The following is a 26,647-nucleotide window of genomic DNA, read 5'->3' as shown; positions in this document are numbered from 1 at the left end:
CCCTTCATCTCAGCCTTTTTCTGTGTTTTCTTTTTTTAATGTGTGTGTCTGATAGCTAACATTAAAAAAATCGTATATAGAAGTCTCTATCTATCTATGAGTGCATTTGAAACACTTTTTAATGTGTGTTCTGTTTTTTGTCCAGTTGGTGTTTTAGGTATCTTAGTTCCTTATGCTTTCTTTTGACTAAGTGTTTGGCATCCCCCCCCCCCATATTTCTAACTATTGGAACTTTTTTTCTTTCCAACTGTGCATTTTAACTTTCAATTAATTTTTCTTTTTCTTTTCTTTGTTGTGTTTGTTTGTTTTGAGACGGTCTCAGTATGTAACCTTTGCTATCAAGGAACTCACTATTTAGACCAGGCTGACCTGAAACTTGGAGATCCACCTGCTTCTGACTCCTTAATGCTGGGATTGAAGGTGTGCACACACAACACCTAGCAGCTTTTTCCACTTTTAAAAATTGTGTGTGCATAGGTGTTTTGCCTGATATATGGCTGTTTACTACATGCATGCAGGGCTCATGGAGGCCAGAAGAGGGCGTCGGGTCCTCTGGAAGTAGAGTTACAGACTGTTGTGAGCTGCCCGCGATGTTAGGACTTGGTCCAGGTCCTCTGGGAGAGCAGCAGCAATTTTCTTTCTTTCTTTCTTTCTTTCTTTCTTTCTTTCTTTCTTTCTTTCTTTCTTTCTTTCTTTCTTTCTTTCTTTCTTTCTTTCTTTCTTTCTTTCTTTCTTTCTTCCTTCCTTCCTTCCTTCCTTCCTTCCTTTCTTCCTTTCTTCCTTTCTTCTTTTTTTTTTTTTTTTTTCGAGACAGGGTTTCTCTGTGTAGCCCTGGCTGTCCTGGAACTCACTTTGTAGACCAGGCTGGCTTCAAACTCAGAAATCCGCCTACCTCTGCCTCCCGAGTGCTGGGATTAAAGGCTTGTGCCACCATGCCCGGCTAGCAGCAATGTTCTTAAACTGTTAGTCATCTCTCCAGCTCCTTATCTTTTAAGAGTGAGATTGGGGAAGCAAGCACATGCTTGTGCCACAGTGGAGGTCAGAGATCAACTTTTTCCAAAGTCATTTCTCCTTCCACCTTGCTTTGAGGTGGAAGGCCTTTACTGTACCTCTGTTACTGTGCTGTGTGTTCTAGGCTAGGTAGCCTGATCATTCTGGCGGATTCTCCTGTCTCTACCTCCCATCTGTGCTGGGTTTGCCTTATAAGTACATTCATGCCTCTGCATTTGACTTATGTAGGACCTGGGGTCTAAACTCAGGTTGTTAGGGGTTTGGGGCAAGTGCGTTCATTGGGTAAGTCATCCTTCCAGGCTGCATTTTCTATCTTTCTGGCTGGTAATTGTTCCTAACTCATCACTGCCCTGTCCTTTCTGTCATTGCTCTCTTCAGACACAGCAGAAGAGGGCTTCAGATCCCATTACAGATGGTTGTGAGCCACCGTGTGGTTGCTGGGAATTGAACTCAGGACCTCTGGAAGAGCAGTCGGTGCTCTTAACCATTGAGCCATCTCCCCAGCCCCTATTTGCCTCTTTTCTGACTGCAACGTTTCCTCCCAGGGAGATTTGAGTGAAACTTTTCATGTGGTAAGAGCTTTGCAGAGTGGGCAGTTGGGAACAGTTTCCATCTTTCTCATACTTGAGCACTAGCCCCCTCTGAGTACTCAGATCAGCCTTGAGAGGTTTCTCCCTTAGCACTTGGTTAGTATTGGTTTGTTGTCATCTCCCTGTCTAATGTTCACAGTTGGCTCCCCGTTCCTTGGGGGATGTGTTCTCCCTGGAAGCTTTTCATAGTATTTTTTTTTCTAATTTTTCTTTTTCAAAATTTGCTTTGGTGTTTATAAATTTTATGACTGCTCTGAGTACTGTGTGTGTGTTCTTTAGCCACATACTTGAGACTCCAGTGGCTGATTGTTGTTTCTGTGCTCCTTAGGCCCTCTTTAATAAGGTGCATTTCTCAGCTATTTTCCAAAGATGCCCCCCACCTTTTCTCCTGCAGGGGCCCCTGTTGAGCATGTCCTGGCCCCTGGCCAGTGGTCCCTGGCCCCTGTCACCTGTCACCTTGCTGCTGCTGTCACCCTAACCTTGCCCTTACTAATTTTGCTCTTATTAGTTTTGTTGGCATCTTTTCTTTCTTTAACCTGCTCTTTTAGATCGCTGATTTCTTTTGAATCATGTTTGTTTCACCATTTAACGCTCCTGGTAAAGCACAGAATGCAGGTTCAGTGGAACACTCTGTGAGTTTCTGAAAGCTTTATCTATAGAATAGGGACACCCATGCTGATCTATGGGCTTGCTTTTGAGGGTTCAGGATCTAGTCCGTGTGACACATTTGGAGCAGTCCTATTTATAGTAAGCAAAGGCTGACTTTCTCTTTATGTTTGTTTTTCAAGCTAGTACTTCCCACTGGGCCTTTATAACTGAGCGACCCTGCTCATGTTACTAGTTTAAAAAAAAAAAATCCTCCATCCTTTTTAAGGCTGCTCATCTATTTTGGGGACATCTGTCATGTTCGGTGTGTGATCTTAGTTTCCTGTCCATTATCTCCGCTTTTTCTGTCACAGGCTGTCCTGCCTGTTGCCTTTGAGTGGCTCTAGTCCCAAATGTCAAGTTATTGTTTTCTTTGAATACATAATTTTTGGGGGACAGTGCTGTCATCTCCCTTGTATGCCAGTGTTTATAGGTTAGTCTTTATAGGTTATCTCAGTGGTAGAATGTTGCTCAGTGCTGCTCGAAAGCCTCTGTACGTACATATACATACATACACCGGCCATAAGAATTTGATAGAGAAAGGGATGATGGGAAGACTAGAGGGGAAGCCTGGGTTTGTTAGGGTTTAGGGAAGACAGGCAGGGAGAGCTCTGACCTACTACCCTCTCAGCCTGCTTTCCTCTTTGGGCTTTCCCCCACCACACTGGATGCCGCCCCACAGTGCATCTGTACCTCGCACCCAGCCCTGTTTTCTAGTTTCCTCAGTGTGATGCCTCACTGTCGCTGTGGGTACGAGGGGCTGCGGATGCTGCTAGACAGAACAGAGAAGGTCCGTGACCCACGTTGGCCCACACCCACACTGTCTGGTCCGTGCCCTCCACTGGGTACTTACAAACCACCTGCTGCTGATACTTTGTTTCTGAGGCATCAGTGGGTACATGCTGATCTTTTTCTATACAGTGTGCTGCGGGGAGAGCCCAGCTCCCTGAAGGAATGGTGGAGAAGGCTGTGCCAAAGCCCTCCCTGAACTCTCTTGTGGACCTAGGCTTTCTTGTTCTCTGTACATGTCTGCCCGCACACTTTCTATCCAGATGGAGCTTCTTGCCAGTGCCCTGTCTGTTTCTTTAGTCTGTATTTTTTTTTTTCCTTCTCAATTTTATAGACTCTGGGTTAGGAAAGAGACCTAACTATCCCTGTCAGTTCTCCCTTTTCTTGTGGCTAGATGTGTGTATTTTTGTGTGTATACCTATGTATATGTCTCTGTGTGTCTGTGTGTATATACTACATATGTATGTGTGTATAAAGATCTGCATATTCAGAGAGAGAGAGTCTCTGTGTGTGAGGGGGCTTATACATGCCACTGTGCATATTATAGAGGTTAGAGGACAGTTTTGATGAGCTGTCCTGTCCTACCATGTGGATCCTGGGATCCAAACTCAGGTTGTTAGGCTTGGCTGCAAGCACCATTATCTGCTAAGCCATCTCTCTGCCCCTACACCCAGCTTGTTCCCCTCAAGGTTCTGGGGGCTCTGGACCCCAGTCCTCTCTTGTGTGACAAGTGCTTTATCCAATGAGCCATCTCACCAGCTCTCAGAATGCATTTTAAAACTAAAAGGTGATTCCCGTTTTTAGGTAGCTGGGCATCTTAGTTCATCTCCATTTTACTGTAGAGGATTAAGTGAATGAAATAAACTTTCAGGAGAGGAAAATGTTTGAAAGTCAAGATACATTCTCCCATGTTGGGTCCACCAACAGTCTAGGAAGGCTTCCTGTAATGTGGGGTTCTAGTGTTGTGTCAGTGAGTTAACACTTTGCCAGGAAATCTGTCTCTCCTTGGCATTGTCTTGTTTGTGTTTTTTTTTAATGCGACTTGGGGTATTAAACTGTTAGTGTATTCAAAGCGAGTTGGCGTTAGACAGGTGTCAGATGAGGACCGCCTGTCATGGGTAATATAGAACGTGGTGTGGTAGGAAGCACTCAGTAAGTACGTGATATAAAGCAAGTTGTGTTTGTCAGAAAATACGTCTTAGGTGAGTGGTTGTCGGAGGAGCGCCTTTGGACTTTGTTTAGCACTTAACGCTTCTGCTATTTGTTTCTGTCCATGCTGAAGATGCACAGTCATCAAAAGGGATTACTGCCAGAACCCAATCCGGTACAGATTATGAAAAGTTTAAACAATCCTGCCATGTTACAAGTTCTTCTGCAGCCCCAGCTATGTGGACGAGCCATGAAGCCAGGTAAGCACCGTGCATCCTCCTTGAACACAGACTGTCGCATAAGTTGCTCGTGCTGCGTTGTATGTGAGATGTAAAAAAAAATGCATTGTGGGCTAAAATGCTCTTAAGCTTGTATAGCACCTTTCTAGAACTATTAATGATCATTGATCAGTTACGGGAGATGGTACTTCCTCTTGGCTGTTTGGTGGGTACAATCTGGTCTTGTGGTTCTATTTTCTGTACCATTAGGAAAGGTTAAGTGTTAAACCTTCAGTTTAGCTCTTTGTTGCCGAGAACTTCTAAACCCAGTAATATGGCACTCGCCACCCAGCTGTGGTGTGGAAGAACCAAGAGCATGGAGCCTTTCTCTGTAATTGTTCTGGTGGACTTTCCTTGTTGAATATGCAAATCTGTTTCATCTCCATCTTTCTCTGTCCTAAAGAACAAAGTAGTTTCCCTTTGCCACCGCCTTCTGATTACCCAGATCTTTGTTATCGCTGTATGCTGACTACCAACGCTATTTGCTCTTCTTCTTCCGGTATTTCCTTCTGAAACAAACAGCTTTATATACACACGATTTCTGTGTTAGTATTATGGGGAAAATGATGCCTGTATTCAGTGCTAAAGTTTAGGATAAATATATTTAGTGTAAGCATCCTCTGTGTGTTTATTCCAGTTCAGTCCCAACTGGCCTGAAGTCCACTCCCATGCTAAGCAACACAAACCCACAAGTTAAGGGTGCAGTCCTCTGGGTGGCTGCTCCACTCTATACTCTGGCTACAAGTTAAGGATTCTCTCGGCTTTCTGAACCTCTGACCAATCAGCTATACAAATTTGGGAGTCGCCTGGACCCTTCAGTTTGGTAATCTTCTGGAATGTCTTCTAGAATTCAGGAAGCATCATAATTATGATTATAGTTTTAACAGAACGGATCTAACAGGAATAGGCAAATGGAAAACACTCTTGTGCAGGGTCCTCGTGCAGTAGGCCATGGCATGGCAGCGTGGCATTGGGGTGGGAATATTAAAAAAAATATCGTTCCTGACAATTTCACATATGTATATAAAGTATCCTGGTTACTCTCTGCTTTCTTTAACATCCTTCCTGTCCCTGTCACTCACCCCCATCACCACCAGTCCCTTTCCCAAGCTCATGACTTTTTGTTTTATTTTATGACTTGTTTAATCAGGCCACCCATGAGACTCTTGCATTGAGACCATCCATTTGAGCCTGGTGGGGTAACTAACCAATGAGCCCATTGCTGAGGATGGTGAATCTCCTTCCTGAACTGATCAATACCAAACGGTCCAGCAGTGAGGGTGGCTTAGGGTTTTACTGCTGTGAGAAGATACCATGACCAAGGCATCTCTTATAAAGGACATTTAATTGGGGCTGGCTTACAGGTTCAGAGGTTCAGTCTGTTATCATCAAGGCAGGAACATGGCAGCGTTCCGGCAGATGTGGGGCTGGAGTTGCTGAGAGTCGACATCCTCATCCAAAGGCAGACAGAAGACTGTCCTCAGGCAGCTAGGAGGAGCATCTCAAAGTCTACCTCTACAGTGACATACTGACTCACTTCCTCCAACATGACCACACCTCCTCCAACAAGGCCACCTCCTAATAATGCCGCTCTCTGGGCCAAGCATATTCAAACCACCACAGAGGGGTAGGGAGGGCCTCATGAGCCTGTCTTTGTCTGACTGTCGATGGGCCTGTTCTCATGCCAGCCCAGCCCAGGCATCCACAGCTGCTGTGAGACTGTGATTGTCATGGCTGTGTCTTACCCAGGGGATGACATGTCACAGGCCTTTCCTGTCTTCCTGCTCTTAAGTCCTTTCCCCACAATGCTCCCTGAGCCCTAGAGAGGATGGTCTAAATGCCATTTTTAGGGCTGAGCACTGACTAGTCATAAACTGTCAACACTTTGTGAGACCATCCATCTCCACGATGCATCCATCACTGTTCACATGAAAGGGGCCTCTCTAACGACAGCTGAGAGCAGCACCTTTCTGTCGATACAGACATAAATGTTTAGAGGGTAGCCTGACACATTTGCTAAAAAGCTACCCTTGGCTCCCATTCTAGGGCTCCTCATCTCCCTGGCCATGGGTTTTGACCAGCTTTGTGGTATCAGGCATGGATTCCCTCCCGTGCATCAAGTCTCAGGTCTAATCAGAGAACTGTTGGTTACCCCCATCACTGGAGTGTACCCATTGCTCAAGTGGACTTATCTTGCAGGACTATGGAAACTTCGCAGCAGGAACGAGGCTTCAGCTCAGTTCTAGCTTCTTGTTTATGTCATGACTCCAGGCTACATGGATAGTGTGCTTTCTATTTGTCAGGCTAAACAATGACCAAAAGCAACTTGGGGAGGAAAGGGTTACAGGTCCCACTCACAGTTGATCACTGATGGAAGACAGGGCCGGAACCCAAGCAGGAGCCAAGGTGTGGACCACAGAGGAGATGTCTTACTGGTTTGCTCCTCACTACCTTCTCAGCTTGCTTCTTCCTACAACTCAGGACCACCTGCCCAGGGGTGGCATTACCCACACTGGGCTGGGCCTGCCCGCATCAATCCTTGATCAAGAAAACGCCCCACAGGCGTGCCCTTTAAGAGTCTATGGAAGCATTTTCTCAGTTGAGGTTCTGTCTTCCCAGATGATGGTAGTATGTGTCTAGATGACAAGACAAAAACAAAAAACAAACAATAAAACCAAAATACCCAAATCCCTACCTAGCACAAAGGGGCTCCTTACCCTTGGCATTGAGGGTTTTGTTAATAACTCACTGCTTCTAGGAGCCCCTTTTCCTGGTCATGCGGGGTCTTTTTAGGGGTTGGAACTTTAATGGGAGTTTTTCTGGGTGGAAAACAATCCCCCCCAAATGTATTCCATGTACATTTTCTGAATTATCCTTAAAGATTGTGTCCCTAGACATGACACCGTCCTGTAGGCTGGTGTCATCGGCACAGTTTGCAGTAGTCCTTCGTTCCGGTGATCACAGGATTTCTCATGATGCAGTCCAGGGTTGCACTCAGGTTTAAAGATGCACACTGTGCTTTTGGGTCTGTAAGGGAAACATCACCCACACCTTTGGGTTGTGGACATCTTTAGTAATTCGCCCACTATTATTTCTATCTCTCCACTCCAGTTTTATGTTTGCGTCAGTTTGTGGTCATTAGGAATATGGGTTTGTTTTGTTTTGTTTTGTTTTTTAGTTTTTAGTTTTTAATTTTAAAATCATTTGCGTAGGGGTTGAGTACTATACATGCAGAGTGGAGTCACAGTCACAGAAAGCACCATGGTTCCTTCATCACTGAGCCACCTTTCCAGTCCCACGAGTAGGGTTTTTTTGTCTTTTACGTTTAATGTTATTGTCTCTATATTAAGATGTTTTAATATTTACATCGATGGAGCAATTCTTTCCTGGCTTTGTTTGGGTTGGTGAGGGAAGAAGAATACATCTGTGTGTCAGTGAGCCTGCATCGGCTAGAGAATTATGCAGATTCCACTTTGGTATTTTCTTGGACAGTCGTTCGTCGCTAGGGAATTATGTCCTTTCCAAGGCGAGGTCAAAGGCAGTGAAGCTTTGTATTTACATCTGTACCTTTACTATGGGGGGTAGACTCGAGTCGTGGGGTTGACGCACATTTAGGTTGCAGACTTCAGTTGGATCAGCACTCGGGCTCACATGCTTTGTAGAGTACTTTTTAACTGCACCTTGCTGTAGAGTGAGCAGGCATACGTTAACTTGGTGGTGTTTTGTGTTCAGATAGGGACTCGCTACCTCACTGGGAACACAGGCATACCTTAATGTTTGTTCTGTTCCCTGTACATTATGAAAAGTTATAATAACCTTTTCAGTTGTCTGATTTTTTTTAAAAAAAAGATTTACTTATGTATATGAGTGCTCTATCTGGAAGTATACCTGCCGACCAGAAGAGAATGTCAGATCCCATTTCGGATGGTTGTGAGCTACCGTGTGGGTGCTGGGAATTGAACTTGGGACCTCTGGAAGAACAGCTGGTGCTTCTAACCTCTTAGCCACCTCTCCAGCCCTGCTGTGACCTTTTCTGAATGCTACTCTATGATATATCACCATAGTATATACCATTTTTCCATAGTAATAATTAAGTGGAAGTAATCCTCTGTTTTCTATTTCATGGTTCTTTATTCTCTGTATATTATCTATTCTGAAAATATCACTTCCAAAATGTAAGTGGTATTTGGACTCAGACTTATCTATATGTTCAATTTGTTTCTTTAGAGACAAAGTCTCACTGTGTTATTCCTGGCTGGCCTGGAACTTGCTGGGTAGACCAGGCTAGCCTCAAACTCACAGCTATCTGCCTGGCTCTTCCTCCCAAGTGCTAGAATTAAAGACATTCACCACCATGCCCTGTTTTGTAGTCATGTTGCATCTTTTTAGTTTTATAGTGTAAGAATTTCTGTGCATATATTATCTTCTCTAAAGGATTTTCCACAAGGTCTTTGAGGATGAGGGTTGCATCTTTACCCTTGCCCTTCCTTCTGACAAAAGTCTCCCAAACTCATGACACAAAGAAGGCTGAAGCAATGGCTCGCTGATTAATAGCACTTGTTGTTCTTGCTGAGGACAGAGGTTCGGTTCCCAACACCCACATGGTGGTAACTTGATGCTCCAGGGAATCCCACACCCTCTTCTGTCTTCTTGGGCATCAGTCACTCACATGGTGCATATACATATGTGCAGGCAGAACACCCACACAGAGTGTAAAGAGCCAATGAGCAGCAGCCAAGGCCTCTGCTAGAGATGGGCAAGCCTGTGCTTGGTGCTTGACACTAAAAGACAGAAAGCACTGGAATTCGAAAGCAACTTCCAGGATCGAATGCCAGGAGATGCTGAAACTTCCCGTGTGGGTTAAAGGGTGTAAAAGAAATGTTTTTGGAACATGTATTTTGAATTTCTTGTCACGTGGTTACAGTTTTGTGTTGATTGACTGATCTTCTCTATAGTTCTCGGAGTCGCACCCAGCTTATCTCACCTGCTGAGTCCGTCCCTCCCCTCCGCCATTTTACACTTCAGTAAAGCACAGCAGGTGCGTACATGGGTGACACTGGGGACTGACGGTTTGGAGTGGACACTTCCATCTCTCCCAACCCCTCAAGACAGAATCTTGTGGAGCTCAGGATGACCTTGAATTTCTAATTCTCCTGCATCCATCCCCCAAGGGCTGGAATTTACCAGTGTGCCAGACCTCATCAAGAAGTTAATTGAGCATTTTGCCTTTAAAAAACTATCCTGCCTGCCTTGCATCCTTTGCTGTCTAGGGATTGTTCTAGAGTTTATTGATGCAGGTGCCCTCCTGCTGACCTACGCCTCCAGATTTCTTTCGATTTTGATAGTTTTGCTCTAGTTGCTAAGGCTGGCCTTGAACTCATATTGTAGGCAGGTAGACCATTGAATGTGGCATCCTCCTGCCTCAGCCTCCTGAGAAGCTGGAATTGTAGGACTGTGCAGCTAGAGCTCGAAGAGAGCATCGTTACAATGGCTGCATATAGTCACAAGGGGAATGTGCATAATCCTGCCAGTGACAGACAGCAGCACAGATAGATCAACCTGCCAACTCCTGCTTGCAGAGGATTAAGAGCGGAATACTTATTTTGTGATATATTTTTGCTAGATAATGAATAGGTTTTTCTCTCTCTTTGTGTGTGGTGGGGGCAGGCCAAGAGAGGCAGCATGCATGCCATGGGTGTACACGTGGAGGTTAGAGGGCAGCCGTGGGTGCCAGCCCTTGCCCTCTACCTTGTTTGAGGCAGGGTATATTTGCTGCTACACATGCCAGAGTAGCAGGCTCTCAGGTTTATTTCTCTTCTCCACCCCACCTCACCCCCCCCCATTTCCCCAGTCTCTGTTTCAAAGAATATGCACACTTGAGTCGGATATGATGCCTTGGACCTGTAATCCCAACACTGGGGAAGCCAAGGCTGGAGGATTACTGTATTTGAGACTAGTCAGGGCTACATAAAATTCCAGGCCAGCCTGGCTCCAGAGTGAGATTCTGTCTCAGAACATCAGTCAACACCCAGCAACAAAACAGTAAGGAAAGCAGATACTAATTATAATCAAGTATACGCAGTGATAGGAAAGAGGTTTAGGTCATTGGTTATATCCTATTAGGACAGTGGTTCTCAGGGATTCAGATCATTGGTTAGGAAGTGGTTCTCAGGCTGGAGGTTGCAACCCCTTTGAGGGTCACATGACCCTTTCACAGGAGTTGCATATCAAATATCCTATCAGATATTTACATTATGATTCATAACAATCATATGTACATTCTGATTCATTATGGTCAGATATGTACACTATGATTCATAACAGTAAAATTACAGTTATGAAGTAGCAATGAAATAATTTCATGGTGAGAGGTCACCACAACATCAAGAACTGTATTAAAGGGTCGAAGCCTTAGGAAGGTTGAGAGCCACCGTGTTAGGAGAAAGGCCAGAAGTGTAGCGTTAGCTTTTAAGGCCTGCAAGTGCCTCTGTCCAGCACTCATTGCATCTGACTGTCCCAGAAGGACCTGCTCACTCCTCCAGGGTCCATCTCCAGGGCTGTCCTTTCACCACACTGACCCAGACTTCCCCTCAACAGCCTTCCGACCGCAGAACACACGTTAGGTCCTCAAGAGAGTTTCCTTTGACTCTCTAATCTAAATGAGATTCCCCAGTGTGTGTCCACGTATCTGTGTGCAGTTTTCCTCATAGAACTGCCATTGGAATTGGGTTTGTTTTTTTATTTTTAGTCTCCTTTCCTGGAGTATGATACACAGGGGCAAATCTTACTGCATTTCTCACTAGGGAGCACATTATCCTATTCGTAAAAAAGGCACATCAAGTCTTGTCAAGTGATTAAATCAATAAATAAATTCATATCCCCCCCATCATTAAAGCCAGGAAGGGGGTGAGGGGAAGAACAGGTTAACTAAGGATGTGGAATGGGTCTCCTAACTGCATATTCCAGGATATTCCCTGAGGGTGAAAGTAGATTAATACAAATTATGAAGGGTTTTTTTCTTTTCAAGGCAGTGTTTCTCTATAGCCCTGGCTGGACTTGAACTCAGAGATCTGCTTGCTGGGATTTAAGGCATGCACTAACCACCTGGCTCAGAAGTGCTTTCTTTTTCAGCCTAACTTGAGAATTGAACTGTTTTTTTCAAATTTTTTATTAGATATTTTCTTCATTTACATTTCAAATGCTATCCCGAAAGTCCCCTATACCTTCCCGAGAATTGAGCTTTAACATGGGTTGATTATAGAACAAGTTACTCTTCTGACTGTGACTTGGGGTCTCATTAATTCCACAGAGCTCAGCTGTGGGTAATACGTCGTCCTTAATCCTTCAGAACCTGTCTCCCTTGCCCTTGATACAGCAACAGTTGATGAAGTTTGACAATGCCCACACTAACAATGTAAGTATTTCATCCTTTTATAGACTCAGCCCGTTGGTGAAATGGTGTCATTTCACACGTGTAACCGTCTTCACTAGGGTCTGTTTGTTTTTTGTTTGTTTGTTTGTTTGTTTTGCCCACCATGGGAAACTGTCTTCCTCTCTCCCCTTTTGTAGAAGCCTGGCTTGCTGGGAGAGCCTCCTGCCATGGTACTGCAGCCTGCTCTGGCAATAGGGCCACCGCTTCCACTGAAAACGGACCTGGGACACCATGGCGAAGCACACAAAAGTAAATAACCCATTTACCAAGAAGTCCTTACGTGGTCAGCATCGAGGCTTGGAGATAGCTTACCTGTATTCCTCTCTTTCTCATAGGATAATTAAATTTGAATCTTGGTCATTTAAAATGTAAAGAGCCCCGTTGCCACATCTGGGTTTGATATTGATATGTTGTTAATGGGTTTGCCTCCATGCCAAGAAGAGACGGTCCCTGCTGGGTGGACTTTAATATTTTATGCAGGTTCACAGCAGCGCCAGGAGAAGACACCGCTCCATCTGCCGCTGACATGCTGCCCATTGGACTCACGGCACATTACTCTTGTCTGCATTTCAATCTCACTGAAGAAAGGAGCCCCCAGCTCGTATAAAAGGAAGAGCTAGCATTTGTAAAATTAAGTCCTGTTGACTTGGATCCTTTTCAAATTATATCTTTAAATTAGTACTTGGAAGAAAAGTAACATATACGCTCTGACCACGTGAGAGGCAGAACATTTTTACTTTAGAAAAATAGAAGTATACCAGAGATTTTGATTTGATTGTAATTAAGGAAAGCACATCCAGGTGGAAGCGTATTGAAGCTCGATGTAAACAACTCCATGATGATTTCAGTTCTGCAAACAGACGTCACACCTTAGTCTCTTACATCAAAGCCCAGCTCATCCAGGGACCAAATGACTCAGTCAGTTCTGACTGTTGAAGTTGACCAGGCAATGCTTAAATTGCCAAAACTTTCCTTGGTAGGATGGGAGCCTGTCATTTTGAAAAACTTTGACTTTCTATGACTAAAAACTAAGAAAATGTTTATTCCCCATATTAATGTTAGGTCATACCCAGTTTGCTATCTCCTGTGCTATTTTAAGAGCACTGACAATTCGCTGTCTAAATAAATAGATCCTAAAAGATAGAGGAGTCAAAGCAAGGACTCTGCCGGCTATCAAGCCTGTTTAGAGAGTAAGAAGGAAACGTTACATCAAAATTTTAATTTTTTCTTGGCTTCTTGTTTGATAAGCTTTTGTTTTGTGTTAATTTTTGTTTGTTCCTTTTTTGAGACAGGGTCTCACGTTGCCCAGGCTGGTCTTGAATTTATGAGTTTAGGTGATCTTCTCGCCTTAGCTTCAGCATAGTTGAGAGCACATGCTACCACGCCTGGCTGACTTTATTTTTATTTTATTTTAATTTTAAAATTACATTGACTGGTCGGTTGGGGGAGGGCAGGACACACTATGCCATGCTGTGGTATGCCGGAGGTATATGGAAGACAACTTGTGGGGGCTGCTGGTTCTCTCCGACCCTGTAGATCTCAGGATTTAAACCCAAGCTGGGGCAAACCACCTCTCTGTAGTAAGCCGTCTCAGCATTCCCGACTTGAGGATTTTTAAAATAAAAAAGCATACCTCATTTTCCTATGAAAATTTTTAATCATTTCAGGGTTTTCCTTCTTATAAATAAAAACGCATAACGTTTGTTGATTTAGTGTTTATTCCTGACTGTTAACTTCAAGGGCAACGCTAGTATTTAAATACCAGATTTTTCCACTTAAAAATAGGATTAATTTCTGTGCTTAAATCCTCAAGCCACTGCCGAGTGCACGTGGCCAGTATTAAAGAAAGACACTGCAGTCAAGCTGAGAAGAGATGGGTGTGGCCAGAGCCCAAGGGCGGATGAAGGCCTGCTTTCCAGGCTTGCTGCCGAATCCAAATTAACCTTAGGAAATGCTGAAGATCTCTTCAGTCACTCTCTCCAAATATGGAAGCATGCAAATTGCGATGATTGGGCATTTTTAAGTACTGGTATTATTTAAATGTCAAAAGGATATATAAGTTCTTAAAATAATAACTAAAATGTATCATTAAGATATAATATCGAGGTTATCATAGAAATTATTGAAAATTTAAAAAACACGACTACTGTCAATTTTTGCTTTCTCATGGATTTATCACTCTGACCTCACCTGTTGGATGTCACAGACCTCTAATAGGTACAGAAAGGACTACTGGGTCTTGTGTAACCGGGGTTCTTTTGCCTCTCTGGTTCATTCATTACAGCGTCTAACCTGATTCCACCTCAGACGACACTGGCAGCCGGGCTGGGCATGCTGCCGTTCTTCTCAAACCAGCTCCCTGCTGGACAAGCCGGCCCGGGGCGTGGGACCACTCAAGAGAAACAGTCAGCCTCTGTGAGCATCAGCGAAGCTAGCTTCTCAGGGTCGCAGCATTACCTGCAGACCTTCCCAGGCCTTCCTACTGGAGGCCCGCTGACAGGCAACCAGAAGGCACTGCAGAGCCAGCCAAAAGGCACAGAGGTAGGTTGAAAGGCAAGGGACACATACAGAAAAATGGGTACCCCCATGGCTGCCTTTCCACTGTTAGTCCCTGAACTGTGACATTATCCTGTCTCATCCAATTACTTGTGTTTGGTGACTGTCCCCAGTGGTTTCAGCTCCTTCAAAGCTGTGGTTCCAGTTGAGACTTGAGCTACTGTGCATTTGTTAAGGGTTGAATTTCTTACTCAGTGGAACGTTACCTGGAGCATAGCAAGCATTCAGCAAACATAAACTGAATGAATGAGTACATCGCCATATGATAGACATGCCACAAGCCAAGTGAATGAAGATGTCTAAGATGGGTTCTGATGTCCAAACACAGTAGTATTGCCAGGAAAGCATCAGGAACTAAAGGAGCTGTGGCTCTCAGATACAGAAATAAGCACTCAGCATTACATTTTCCCTCTTCCTTTCTTTTTTAAAAAAAGATTTATTTATTTTGTGTATATGAGTATACTGTCGCTGTCTTCAGACACACCAGAAGAGGGCATCAGATCCCATTACGGATGGTTGTGAGCCACCATGTGGTTGCTGGGAATTGAACTCAAGACCTCTAGAGGAGCAGTCAGTGCTCTTAACCACTGAGCCATCTCTCCAGCCTAGGATTATACTTTCTTTACCATGCTTTTTTTTTTTTTTTTATCAGATTGAAAAGGAAACTAAGCTACTTAGCTTTATCTTACCTCTAACAACCAGGACAGTGGTTTAAAGTCTTTGATCAGAGAGTAAAGAGTAAGAGGCAGATGAAGAGCGGATAGAGCTGGTATTTTCAGTGTCCTGTCTCACACTCTCATGCAAGAGTCAACACGTGAGCTCTTCCTTTCCTTGGCATTACTTTCAGGACTAGAGATGAATAATAAACTTCACTGTGTCATTTCGGTCTGGCCACATGACAGGAAATTTAAATTTTATAGTAATTGATAAACCGTAGTTCTAGAGCTAAGATGGGGAATTGGGTTGGTTGGTTTGTTTGTTTGTTTGTCTTTTCTTGGAAAGATTAATTCTTTTAAGATCAAGTGAGATGATACAAGATGCTTTGAGCTCTACTTCACTTGTAGGATTCTGTGGTTAGCGTGCACCATTTATCCTTTTATTGGGGAGGTGGAGACAGGCTCTGTCTAGCCTTGCTTGTCCTTGAGCTTGCAACGTCGGCCAGGCTGATCACAAACTCAGAGAGCCACTGCCTCTGTCTCCTGAGAGCTGGGATGGAAGGTCTGCACCGCCCATCTAGCAGAGCCCACAGATGATCACACCCTACAAGATACATTGAAGAATAAATCCTCCTGCATTTTTAACTGTAGTAAATATTTTAAGTAAGCACATATTGACTGTGTGAAATGAAAGATTCTGTCGTGACGTTTCCACGTGTGCGTGTGACGTACCCTGACCCCCTCCTTCCTCTCTCTTACCTGCTCACGAAGCACCCTGTCTTTTGTTTTTTTTGGTGACTAGGCTGCCTCTAAGAATCAGACTTCACTCTTGGGAGAACCACCAAAAGAGATCCGGCTCAGTAAAAATCCATATTTGAATTTGGCAAGTGTGCTACCCAGTGTGTGCCTATGTAAGTGAGCCTGCGGGCAGCCGTGAGTCCCCCTGAAGACGCTCTGAAATGACTTTTACTTTCATCCTAACTGAGTGCAAGGTCATGATGCCTAGTGACAAAACTAATTGAAGAAAAAAAAAAGAAAATAAAAGACTTTAAAAACCTATTAAGGGCAAAATAATTTTTTTCAATTATAATGAAGTCACAATAGGAAATAATGACGACAACAAATTGTTTGAAGCACCGTAGTCATTTACCGTGTGGGTAGAATCATTCTAAACTGGAGATGAAAGCGTCTCAATGACACTAGCAAATGCATCCACACATCCCAGATGTGACTACCAGTCAGCAGAAATGGCAGCCACTAGGTCTTCAGTTAGCATGAATTAACTTACTCAAAAACAGAAATGAAAAACTGAAGAACACATTAATGCTGTCCAGCAGGGAGAGGCTGAATACACAGGATGGAACACTGTGATGTTGAAAAAGGAGAAGTTGTCTACGTCACTCCTTTATGAAGCCGTCCGTAAAGCTGAGCTTTAAATCCGGAAAGTAAAAATGAGCAGCACATGACTGTGGCTGTTATCAAAGCTATGATCTGTGTAAATGCAGAATGTAAACCTGGGGAAGTTGTGAATGCATAGAGAGGAGTCTAATTTTTAATATACATTTTTGGCGTTATAAGTTAAGTATTCTAGTATACCTGGAGCATACTGATCTCGCCTAAAAATGGGCATTCACAACTATTGCCTCAATGAGGCTGTTTAATATGCGTTTTATGTGCCTTCATGTAGAACACTGGTTCTCAGCCTGTGGGTTGTGACCTATTTGGGGATCGCATATCAGATATTTATACTACACTTCATAATAGTAGCAAAATTACAGTTATGAAGTAGCAATGAAATAATTTTATGGTTGGGGGTCACCACAACTTGTATTGAAGTGTCACAGCGTTAGGAAGGGTGAGAAGCACTGTTGTAGAGTCTGCCTATGGGACTGGGTATATAGTTTAGTGGTAGAATGCCTAACTAGCTTTCTTGAGGCTCTGGTATCAGATCTCAGTACAGAAAAAGAATAGAATATCTATATTATTATATATTTATACTTTCATATATAATACATACATAAATTTTAGAGGTTTCTATCATAATTATTTTACCTCTATAGCTGGCTTCCATTTTCAGTTGCTGAAATGAAGGAAATGATATATATATTCCTCCTGGAGAAAATAAACACAAATACGTGTTGGCAACCTATTTGAAACAGGCTGAGTTAATGCGCTTTGTCCTGTTTGTAATTTAACAAATCACCAAGTGGTCTTGCTTTCCCCTCTAGCCACTGCAGGTAAAGGCATGCCTCCGAAGACTGGAATTGCGAGCAGCATTCTGGATGCGATCTCTCAGGGAAGCGAATCCCAGCATGCACTGGAGAAGTGCATTGCCTATTCTCCATCTTTCGAGGATTATGCCCAGGTAAATGACGCACGGATCAGAACAGTACAGGGAGAAACTGGCCCAAGTCTACACTGAGGCTCATGTTGGTCATGTTTAGATCATGTTGGTCATGTTTAGATCATGTTGGTCATGTTTAGATCATGACAGCTTTAGTTGTGAGAACACACAGAATGATCTCTCATCATTGGAAATTTGGGGGTAGGTTCAAGAAATTGTTTTAATATTTTTTTACACCAAGTATTTACCTCTTACAGTTTTTCTAGTGGTCCTCAAATGACATCCATCCTACCATCTGTTTTTTGGTTGCACATAGCCACATCCGTTCATTTATATATTTTCCATAATGCTATCATACCCAAGGCAATAGACCTACATGGCTTACAAAGTTAAATATTTACTACCTGACTCTTTCCTGAGAATTCTGCTGCCCTCTGTTTTACGTTGAGTGCGGTCCTTTAAAAATCAAGAAAAAAACCCATCCATGCCTGATCATTGCTTAAGAGATGTAGAAAACGTTCCCACGGACAGGTATTCCTATACTAACTCTAGTGGGGTGTTTGATTTGGGGGGACAGAGTCTCACTAGAAAAACCGGGCTGGCTGTCCTTAAACTCACAGTGCCTCAGCCTCCTGAGTGCTGGGTTTGTGTGTGTATGCACCACTACGCCCAGCTGTATACCAGAGTCATAGCATAACAGAGGAACCAACCCTCAGGATCTATAGGATGTTCCTTCCAGGGCGCCATGGGTGCTCAGGTCTCTCTTATATGGAGGAACCAACCCTCAGGATCTATAGGATGTTCCTTCCAGGGCGCCATGGATGCTCAGGTCTCTCTTATATGGAGGAACCAACCCTCAGGATCTATAGGATGTTCCTTCCAGGGCGCCATGGATGCTCAGGTCTCTCTTATATGGAGGAACCAACCCTCAGGATCTATAGGATGTTCCTTCCAGGGCGCCATGGATGCTCAGGTCTCTCTTATATGGTGCCGTGGGTGCAATCTTTCTGGGAAAATCTCTTCATCTTTGAACCTCTTTAGATTACTGGAGTGATGGAAATGCTCTGTAATTACACTGTGCTGTTGTTCCACATATTTGGGGCAAGTGCAGAGATCTTCAAATATTCCCAGCATGCAGTTGGTTTAATGTATGGTTGTAGAACCCATGAACACGGAGTATTATTCGAAATTACGTTCACAAGATGCTTTGATGTGGTTAATTAAGAGAGAGAATGGGGGTCAGAGCTGATGCCACGAAGAAGCCATTCTCTTTCTCAGGTTCCAGCTTTGTTAAAGTATTCAGTAATAACATAGATAAGGACGCTGTCCACTGATTGTATGTAAGGAACGAAAGTAAAGTATTGGAGATAAACATAGTCATTTATGGCAGCCGTGAAGATTAGAAACAACAAAAATGTTCACCTAAGACAGTGCAAGCATCCTTACCAGTAAATACAACTTGATTATCTTAAGTGATATAAAATAATGTATAAAGACATGATGCAATCTTCATAATCCATTGTGAAGATGTTCACAAGCTATAGTCCTATACAGTTCTATTTTTTCTTTCTTCATGGTGAACAAAGTTTACTTTCCAAGGCAGGAGAAACATAATTTATTTTTAAGGGTTTAGCGAAATGTGTATTTTAAGCCTCAAAGAAAGTTCCTTTTTGTCCCACATTTTTCATTTTGTGTGTGTCTTTGAAGTTGGTCTCTTCTGCCGCTGCAGACCTGGTTCTTAGATCGTGGTAAATATGCTGGCACTGGCAGGGCCTCTACGGAGACAGCTGCTCACCTGTGGGCGGGCAGGTTCTGAGCTAGACCCTTGCATCTCTGTACTTTAAACAGTTGCCACTTCCTTTGCAGTGTGATCTAGTTTGCTTTTCTGTTACTGTGATAAACACCATAACCAAAAGCAACTTGGGAAAGAAAGGGTCTTTCTGCCTCAAATTTCCATATCCAAATCCATCATGGAGAGAAATCAGGACAGAGGAATCCTGGTGGCAGAAACCATGGAGGAATGCTGCTCACTCTGTGGCTTGCTCATCTTATATATGTCTGTCTGTCTGTGTATCTGTTTATCTATATACATACATACATAATATGTATATACATACAGACATATATACATACATACACATATATGTGTGTGTTTATGTATGTGTATATATATGTATGTATAAGTATGTATATATGTGTGTGTGTGTGTATATATATATATATATATATATATATATATACACATATACATATACATACACACACACACACACACATACACACACACATATATGTATATCTGAGTAGTACTCCATCCACAGCATCCTGGGTCCCCCCATATTAATGGAGGACACTGGCCACAGGCCAGTCTGATCCAGTCAGCTCCATTGAGGTTCCTTCTTCCTAGGTAACTGAGGTTGTGTCAAGTTGACAATAAAAACTACCCAGCACACAGTGTAAGCATTTATCATCATCATCACCACCGTCACTGAGGGATTGAGCCAAAAGCTCTGTGGGTGTTAGGCAAGCATGCTACTCTTGAACTATATCCCAACTCAGTTCTGAATTTTTTTTTTTAAAATAGCACTGGGATTGCCCTTAGGATCTTGCATGTTAGACAGTGTGAACATTGCATCTTACTACCATGCTGTCAAGTTTTAAGCTGTCCCTTCATGGTGCAGGTGGAAGAGCCGATGGTGTAATTAACCCTCCCTGTCTCTATGGTTTGTCAATGATTTCTCAGACTGCAGGGTCCATGTCGCTGCAGTAGTAGCTCCTGGAAACTCTGTTTAGGTTCTTAGGCATAAGGATTGGGACAGACGGTTGTGTCAGACAGTAGATGGCATGATTTCACTTTGAAGTAAAGTTAACCATTTAAGGGTTTGATATTTGGTGTTTCTAATGAATATGAAGTTGTTGTTATTAAATCCCTGATAAAATCTGGAGTACATTTGAAAAAAGCTGCTGCTGTTTGAAAGCGTTGGGGAATACTTCAGTAAACACTGAAGGGTGCCAGGTCCTGACAAGGGGAATTCCCCTAGGGGACAGCCATGTTTCTGAGGCTCTTTGCTTGACTCAATGCAAATCTGCACTTCTGGTGGCCTGAGTCACAGAGGAAGCCTAAGGACTGTGAAGCTGTAAAGTCCTGGAACAGAGGGAAGCACATGGGTAGGAGCCCCAGAGCCATCGTGAAACTCCAGCCTAACCTAGTTGGCTGAGCACTGAACCGCTGCTGTCAGGGAGACGTCAGAACCAAAGCTTGATAGTCAGTGAAGCCCAGCTCCGAGGAGACACTTGGATTTTGAACTTTCTCAACCTGTGGGTCACAAGCCCTTTGGGCAACAAACAACCCTTTCACAGGGGTTCCCTAAGACCACCAGAAAACATAGATGTTTATATTACCAGTAGCAAAATTACACTTTTGAATTAGCTACACACACAAAAATTTCATGGTTGAGGTCAGCACAACATGAGGAACTGCATTAAAGGGTTGCAGCATTGGGATGGCTAAGAACCACTGCGTTAGAACAAAGTATCCTCAACAGAGGAAGATAATGGAGTCCGTACTTTTTCCATTTCTCGTTCTCAGCATCCAGTAATTCACTTAACTATGAAGTTGGGGATGAAGGGTTGGCTCAGCAGTTAAGGGTACTGGCTGCTCTTTCAGCAGACCTGGGTTTGATTCTCAGAACCCACATGGCAGCTCTCATAACCGCCTGTTAACTCCAGTGCCTGGGACCCTTTTCAGGCCTCCATGGGCTCCAGGCACACATGTGGTCCAGAGACATACATGTAGGCAAAATACCTATAGACATAAAACATTTCATGAGGGAGATGGAGCCTCAATGCCCAGGTGTTGGTATCCGTAAACAATGACATTAAAACATAAATGGCAAACAACACGACAACATCATGGACACATAGGGGGTCTCAGAGAGATACACACTATAAAAGAACTGAATAATTCTAGAACTGACAGGAGTTGTTTAGCTCTCTGTCTCTCTGTCTCTGTCTCTCTCTTTCTCTCTCTCTCTTTTTATTTTTGATTGGTTTGTTGGTTTGTTCAAGACAGGGTTTCTCTGTGTAACCCTGGCTGTCTTGGAACTCACTCTGTAGACCAGGGTGGCTTCAAATTCAGACCTGCCTCTTGAGTGCTGGAAGTAAAGGCATGCGCCACCGCCTAGCAGTTGTTTTGTGATATTAAAGATTATATTAGATGGGCACAGCACAGGACTGGAAAGACAGGAAGGAAGAAAAGCAGCAGGCAGAGGAGAGAGCGGAAACCAGTGAGCAGGCTCTTAAAGCCCCGGGAGCAGACCAAGCAGCTAGAAGTCCATATCAGTGGAGGTGATACAGTTAATGGAGTATAAAATGTTTGAAAAACTAACGATCAAAATTTTCTCTAAAAACCACAGATCTCATGAGCAGAGTCCCCTCTCGTAAATCAGGAACTCACGACCGTGTACAGGAGTCAGACTTACAGAGAGATGATCTAGACAGTAACAGGGTAACAACAATGCATATTGGCCCAGAGACTGCAGCCTTGGCACCACTGTCATCTGGAGTTGAATAATTGCTGGGCCTTCCCAGGACATCACCTGGTGTCTAGCAGCCTCTCCAGCAGCGAGGGCCACTGTCAGGACTGATAGAATGTGCAGAAGACAACTGTTTCCCCGCTTTGAGTTCAGAGGAAACCAGAGCAGCAGCATCGTTGACATTGTAATGCACGCAGATAGTTATCTTACAACCCTAATGCCAGGGCCAGAATGGAGCAAGTGAAACAGGATTAGAAGGTTTCTGCATTGTGCATGAATGTGCATCGCAATCTATAGGGTAGATAGACATTAACAGATAACAGCAGTTCACACAGCCAGGAGAACTGACTTTTCACAAGTTCAAAAAAAGCTACTGAACAGTAACAAAAGAGAGGGGTTTGTAGATTCATTTCCAGTCACCACATCATTTCATTTAAATGATCTTCAGTTTTGAACAACAACAACAAATCAATAGAACAAAAAAAAAAAAAAGAAAGAAAGAAAGAGAAATCAGACAAGTCAGGAAATGTAGCCCATTGTGGTGGTTTGAATAGGAGTACCCTCATAGACTCATAGATTTGAATGTAGCCCATTGTGGTGGTTTGAATAGGAGTACCCTCATAGACTCATAGATTTGAATGCCTGGTCATTAGGGAGTGGCAGTACTTGACAGTGATTAGGAGGTGTGGCCTTTTGGAGTAGGTGTGGCTTTGGGTTTTCAATTGTTGAAGACAGGCCTCATGTCTCTCTTCCTGCTGCCTGCCAAGCCAGATGTAGATCTCTCAGCAACATCTCTGCCATGTTGTTCCTCAGCACCGTCTCCGCCATGCTTCCTGCCATAACGAGAAGGAACTAAACCTCTGACACTGTAAGCCAGCCCCAGTTAAATGTTTTCCTTTATAAAAGTTCCCGTGGTCATGATGTCAGCAATAGAACATTGACTAAGACACCGTGCACAGGGGAAGCAGGTAATACAAAATGCTCATAAGGTCTCCTGGGTGTTGGACTTAGGAGACGAAGGTATAAAGAATTAAAGTGAGTCATATGTAAAGAAGGACCTTGGGCAGTGTGGGAGCTGGGCCACACCAAGCAGACTGTCAACATAGTAAAAACTTCATTAGGGGACAGCAGCAGATGTCAGCAGGGATAAGAGTGACAAGCATGGAATGTAGGTCATATGAGATGACCCACACCAAGAAACTGGAAGGAAAAAGAGCCACAGTTATATGGGCAAAGGCATGGTGAACTGTCAGTAAAAGTTAGCATTCCTCAACCTCAAAGTTTGACTTGTAGATATGTACTCAAGAGAATTTGAATGTATCTACATACCAGTTTATACACTAATGTTTACGGTAAATTATCTGTAACAGCCAAAATGGAAAGGCCCAGTTGTCTACCAGTTAGCAAGCAAATGAGCAGCATGATGAACCACAAAAGCATGCTAAGTGAAGTAAGCCAAAGAGGCCACATGTATGATTCTGTTTATATGCAGTGTTCAGAATAAGTAAATCTGTAGGGAAAGTCAGATGACTGCTCTGGGAGTACAGAGGAAGAGTCCGCGCCTGTCGCTGGCAGTGCGGGGATACTCTGGAATCAGACTGAGTCTTACAGCTCTGTACATACAAACAAACACTGGACTCTAGAGATGTTAAGTGTTTACTTTTTAATTATATGCATATGTGTTTGTGTCAGAATATGTGCATGTGAGCAGTGCCTGCAGAGGCAGGAAGGGTGAACCAGATTCTCCTGGAGCTGGAGCTGAGCAGTGTGGGGCTAGGAACGGAACTTATATTCTCTGTAAGAGCAGCATGCACGCCATCCTGCCAGCCCTGGAGTGTGATAGTTTAGAAACAAACCTTAGTTATCCTAAATAGAGGAAGCATATTTACTTAGTGTTCCTGAAGTTCCAAAGTGTGTACCGTAACCACATTAACCCAGTGTTTTCCAATCTAGAGCTCCTTAGAAGCCAGTTTTACGTAGGCTACCTCCCCATGTCCCTGGTTATAGTTACTGGTTATAGTTACTCAGTGCTGAGATGCAGCCGGTTTTTCCCAAAACTACATGTCCTAAATATTTGAAGTGGACTATGAAAAATGAAGACAGAAACAAATGGAGTTATTTTAAAGTCTAATCGCATTATTAGCTGAAAGATCTTAATTTGGATAGCTATAGACAGTTTGATATTTCAGATTCTGAGGTAAAGATGAACAGGTCTGTCTGCATCAGATGGGTGTTATACGTCCATGTTACAGGTGCCGATGAGCCAGCTTATTAAATATTTAATGCCCGAGTATAACCTCTAACTACAATCTGACAAAACAATAGAATATTCCTTCCTGCCCCCTTTTATTGAAGTAGAAGAAGTGCCTTTTCAGCATGGCGTAATCATTAGTTTCAGTAACGTGAAGGATAAGTTAGAAATCCCTTCACCGTTTTCCCTGACCATTAAACTGAGATTTGGGTTTTTCTTTCCACACTTGGCTTGGGGCAGCCGCCTGGCTCACTGGCAGGAGTCCTTTGCACTGCCAAGCCATAGTCTTGTGTTTCCCTGGTTACAGGGATCTTTCCTGCTGGGAAGCTGGCCGTCCAACCCAGGGAATCGGCTACAGAATGTGTGATGAGTTAGGGTGGCCGCAAACCCAAAAATGAACTAAAAAGCAATGAAGCGTCTTAGTCTCTTATTAGAGAGCCTAATGCTGCCATCTAGTGGGCAAACAGTGCAAGAGCACATCATGTTATGTGACACAGGACATTCCCTTGTACCATTAAATGAACTTAAGGTGTATAACTTACACAGCTGTGGCCACTGAGACTTTCCGGGTGGTTTTCATTTTTGAAAAATGTGACACAGTGACTTGCCAGGTGAGTTTTGGGGGCAAATGTGAATCTTATAGATACACAGTTGTTGGTGTCATACAATCCCACAAGTAGGAACAGCCAGTGCAGAGATGCATGAGACAAACTTGGTACCTTGTTAAAGGAACAAAGAGAGGGAGAGTGCCCAGCAGGAGAGGCTGGAGCAAGATGGAAATGAAGTCTCAGTGGGTGGGGACAGGGCAGACAGGTAGGACCTTGTTGGGTCCTTTGTGTACTTAGGATTTTATTCTAAGCAATGACTAAAGAACATAGGAAGGCCAGAACATAGGTTTAGGACCTGGAAAAATGGAATTGTCACTGGCTGAGATGGGTAGGAACGCGGGTGGAATGGGTTTTGGGGGGCTGGGAGGAGATTTAGTTTGCCTGGCTGGTCCAGGATATGTTCATTGCTGATTGGCCATCTCAGGAATCTGGATGTCAGGGAGAATGTTGTCACAAATTATGTGGGTGGCTGAGATCCCCAAGGGATGAGGGTCAGGAGTCCAGTAGTCATTGTCAACTCTCTGGATTTCTCATCTTCTTGGTGAGATAGTTGACTAGCTAAGAGTGAAGATGCCGGGCTCCCCCATGGGAGGCTGGAGGGGAGAGGACATTTTTGACATCATAACTCCAGCACTCAGCAAGCCTCCGCATCACACTGTGGTTCCAAAGATCGGAACCCAGGACGAATCATGACAGGCAGTTTCACCTCATCCTGAGGAGAATCCCGCTGAAGATGAATGTTTTCTGGAAAGTGCCCGTCCTGGGGGGCGGGGGAGCGATGGCTCTTTGGTGAGGCCTTAGTGAAGTGTCATGAAAGCAACCTGACGGGATGTTCTCATGCCGGTGCAATTTCACCAAATCAGCAGGTTATTCTGTGTGTGTGTGTGTTTGTGTGTGTGTGTGTGTGTTTCTGTGTGAGAGACAGAGACAGAGACACAGAGAGAGAGACTGCTTGCCTGTGTTTATACTGCATGGCTGCGAGTGACTATGGAGCCCAGCAGAGGGAGTCCAGCCCTTGAATCTGGACATTGAGAAGGAGATGAGCTCATTAGTGTGGTTGCTGGGACCTGAACCTGGTCCTCTGCAAGAGCAGCAAGTGTTTGCTTACCATGGAACCATCTTTCCAGCCCACAACTTTTAAATTGTTTTATTTTGTTGAGACATGATCTTACTATGTACCTTGGCTGGTCATAAATTCAGACATCCCTCTGCCTCTGCCTCCTAAAAACTGGGATCCTTAACAGTGCTGGGACTTGAAGGTATCCGCCACCACACTCTGCTAGTAGCATGTTACATTCTAAATTCCCTGCTGTCCTGGGACAGCGTTTTGAACTTTAAATGAGCTACCGTGCAGAAAGTACCTGGGTGTGCTGCATCTGCAGGGTGAGCTACTGGCTCCCAAAGCTGCAGCTGGGTAGCATCACAGGGCTAGGGTGAGCTTTGTTTCAAGTGCATTTGAGATTTTTTAAAATGCGTGTTTTGTGCACGGGGACGGAAGGGCACACGTCAGGTCATGTCAGCAGGATGGCCTGCTTGTGGAGGTCAGAGGACTGTGTGGCCCCAGAGGTAGAGCCCAGGACATGGCTCTTGTTGCCAAGTGCCTTTTCCTACCGACTCCTCTCCAGTAATTGAGGAAAGCCCTCAGAAAGGAGTTTGGAGAGAGCCAAGTACACATTTCATTCTAGGTAAAGCCTAGGGCCCAAGACCTCAAGGTGAAGGGTATGGAGGAAGAGAAGCCCGCATGCTGTGACAGACAAGAGGAAGTTGATCTGTATGTTTTTTTTTTTTTCTCTTTGTGGCTAT

General features: G+C 43.9%; 1 protein-coding gene across 1 annotated transcript in view; it reads left to right on the top strand.

Annotated features, from left to right (window-relative positions):
• Raver2 (ribonucleoprotein, PTB binding 2) overlaps positions 1-26,647 on the top strand; it is an 82,558-nt gene that overhangs the window by 51,643 nt on the left and 4,268 nt on the right. The window contains exons 5-11 of the mRNA XM_021161577.3: positions 4,318-4,444; positions 9,418-9,500; positions 11,772-11,876; positions 12,032-12,143; positions 14,179-14,435; positions 15,909-16,017; positions 17,335-17,471. Of these exons, the coding sequence (XP_021017236.1) occupies positions 4,318-4,444; positions 9,418-9,500; positions 11,772-11,876; positions 12,032-12,143; positions 14,179-14,435; positions 15,909-16,017; positions 17,335-17,471 (930 nt within the window). The remainder of the gene's footprint in view (positions 1-4,317; positions 4,445-9,417; positions 9,501-11,771; positions 11,877-12,031; positions 12,144-14,178; positions 14,436-15,908; positions 16,018-17,334; positions 17,472-26,647) is intronic.

Source organism: Mus caroli, unplaced genomic scaffold, assembly GCF_978045245.1.
Source record: "Mus caroli unplaced genomic scaffold, Mus_caroli_1 scaffold_6, whole genome shotgun sequence".
Lineage (NCBI taxonomy): Eukaryota > Metazoa > Chordata > Mammalia > Rodentia > Muridae > Mus > Mus caroli.
Note: the sequence above shows the minus strand (reverse complement) of the source record. Positions and strands in the feature narration are given on the sequence as shown.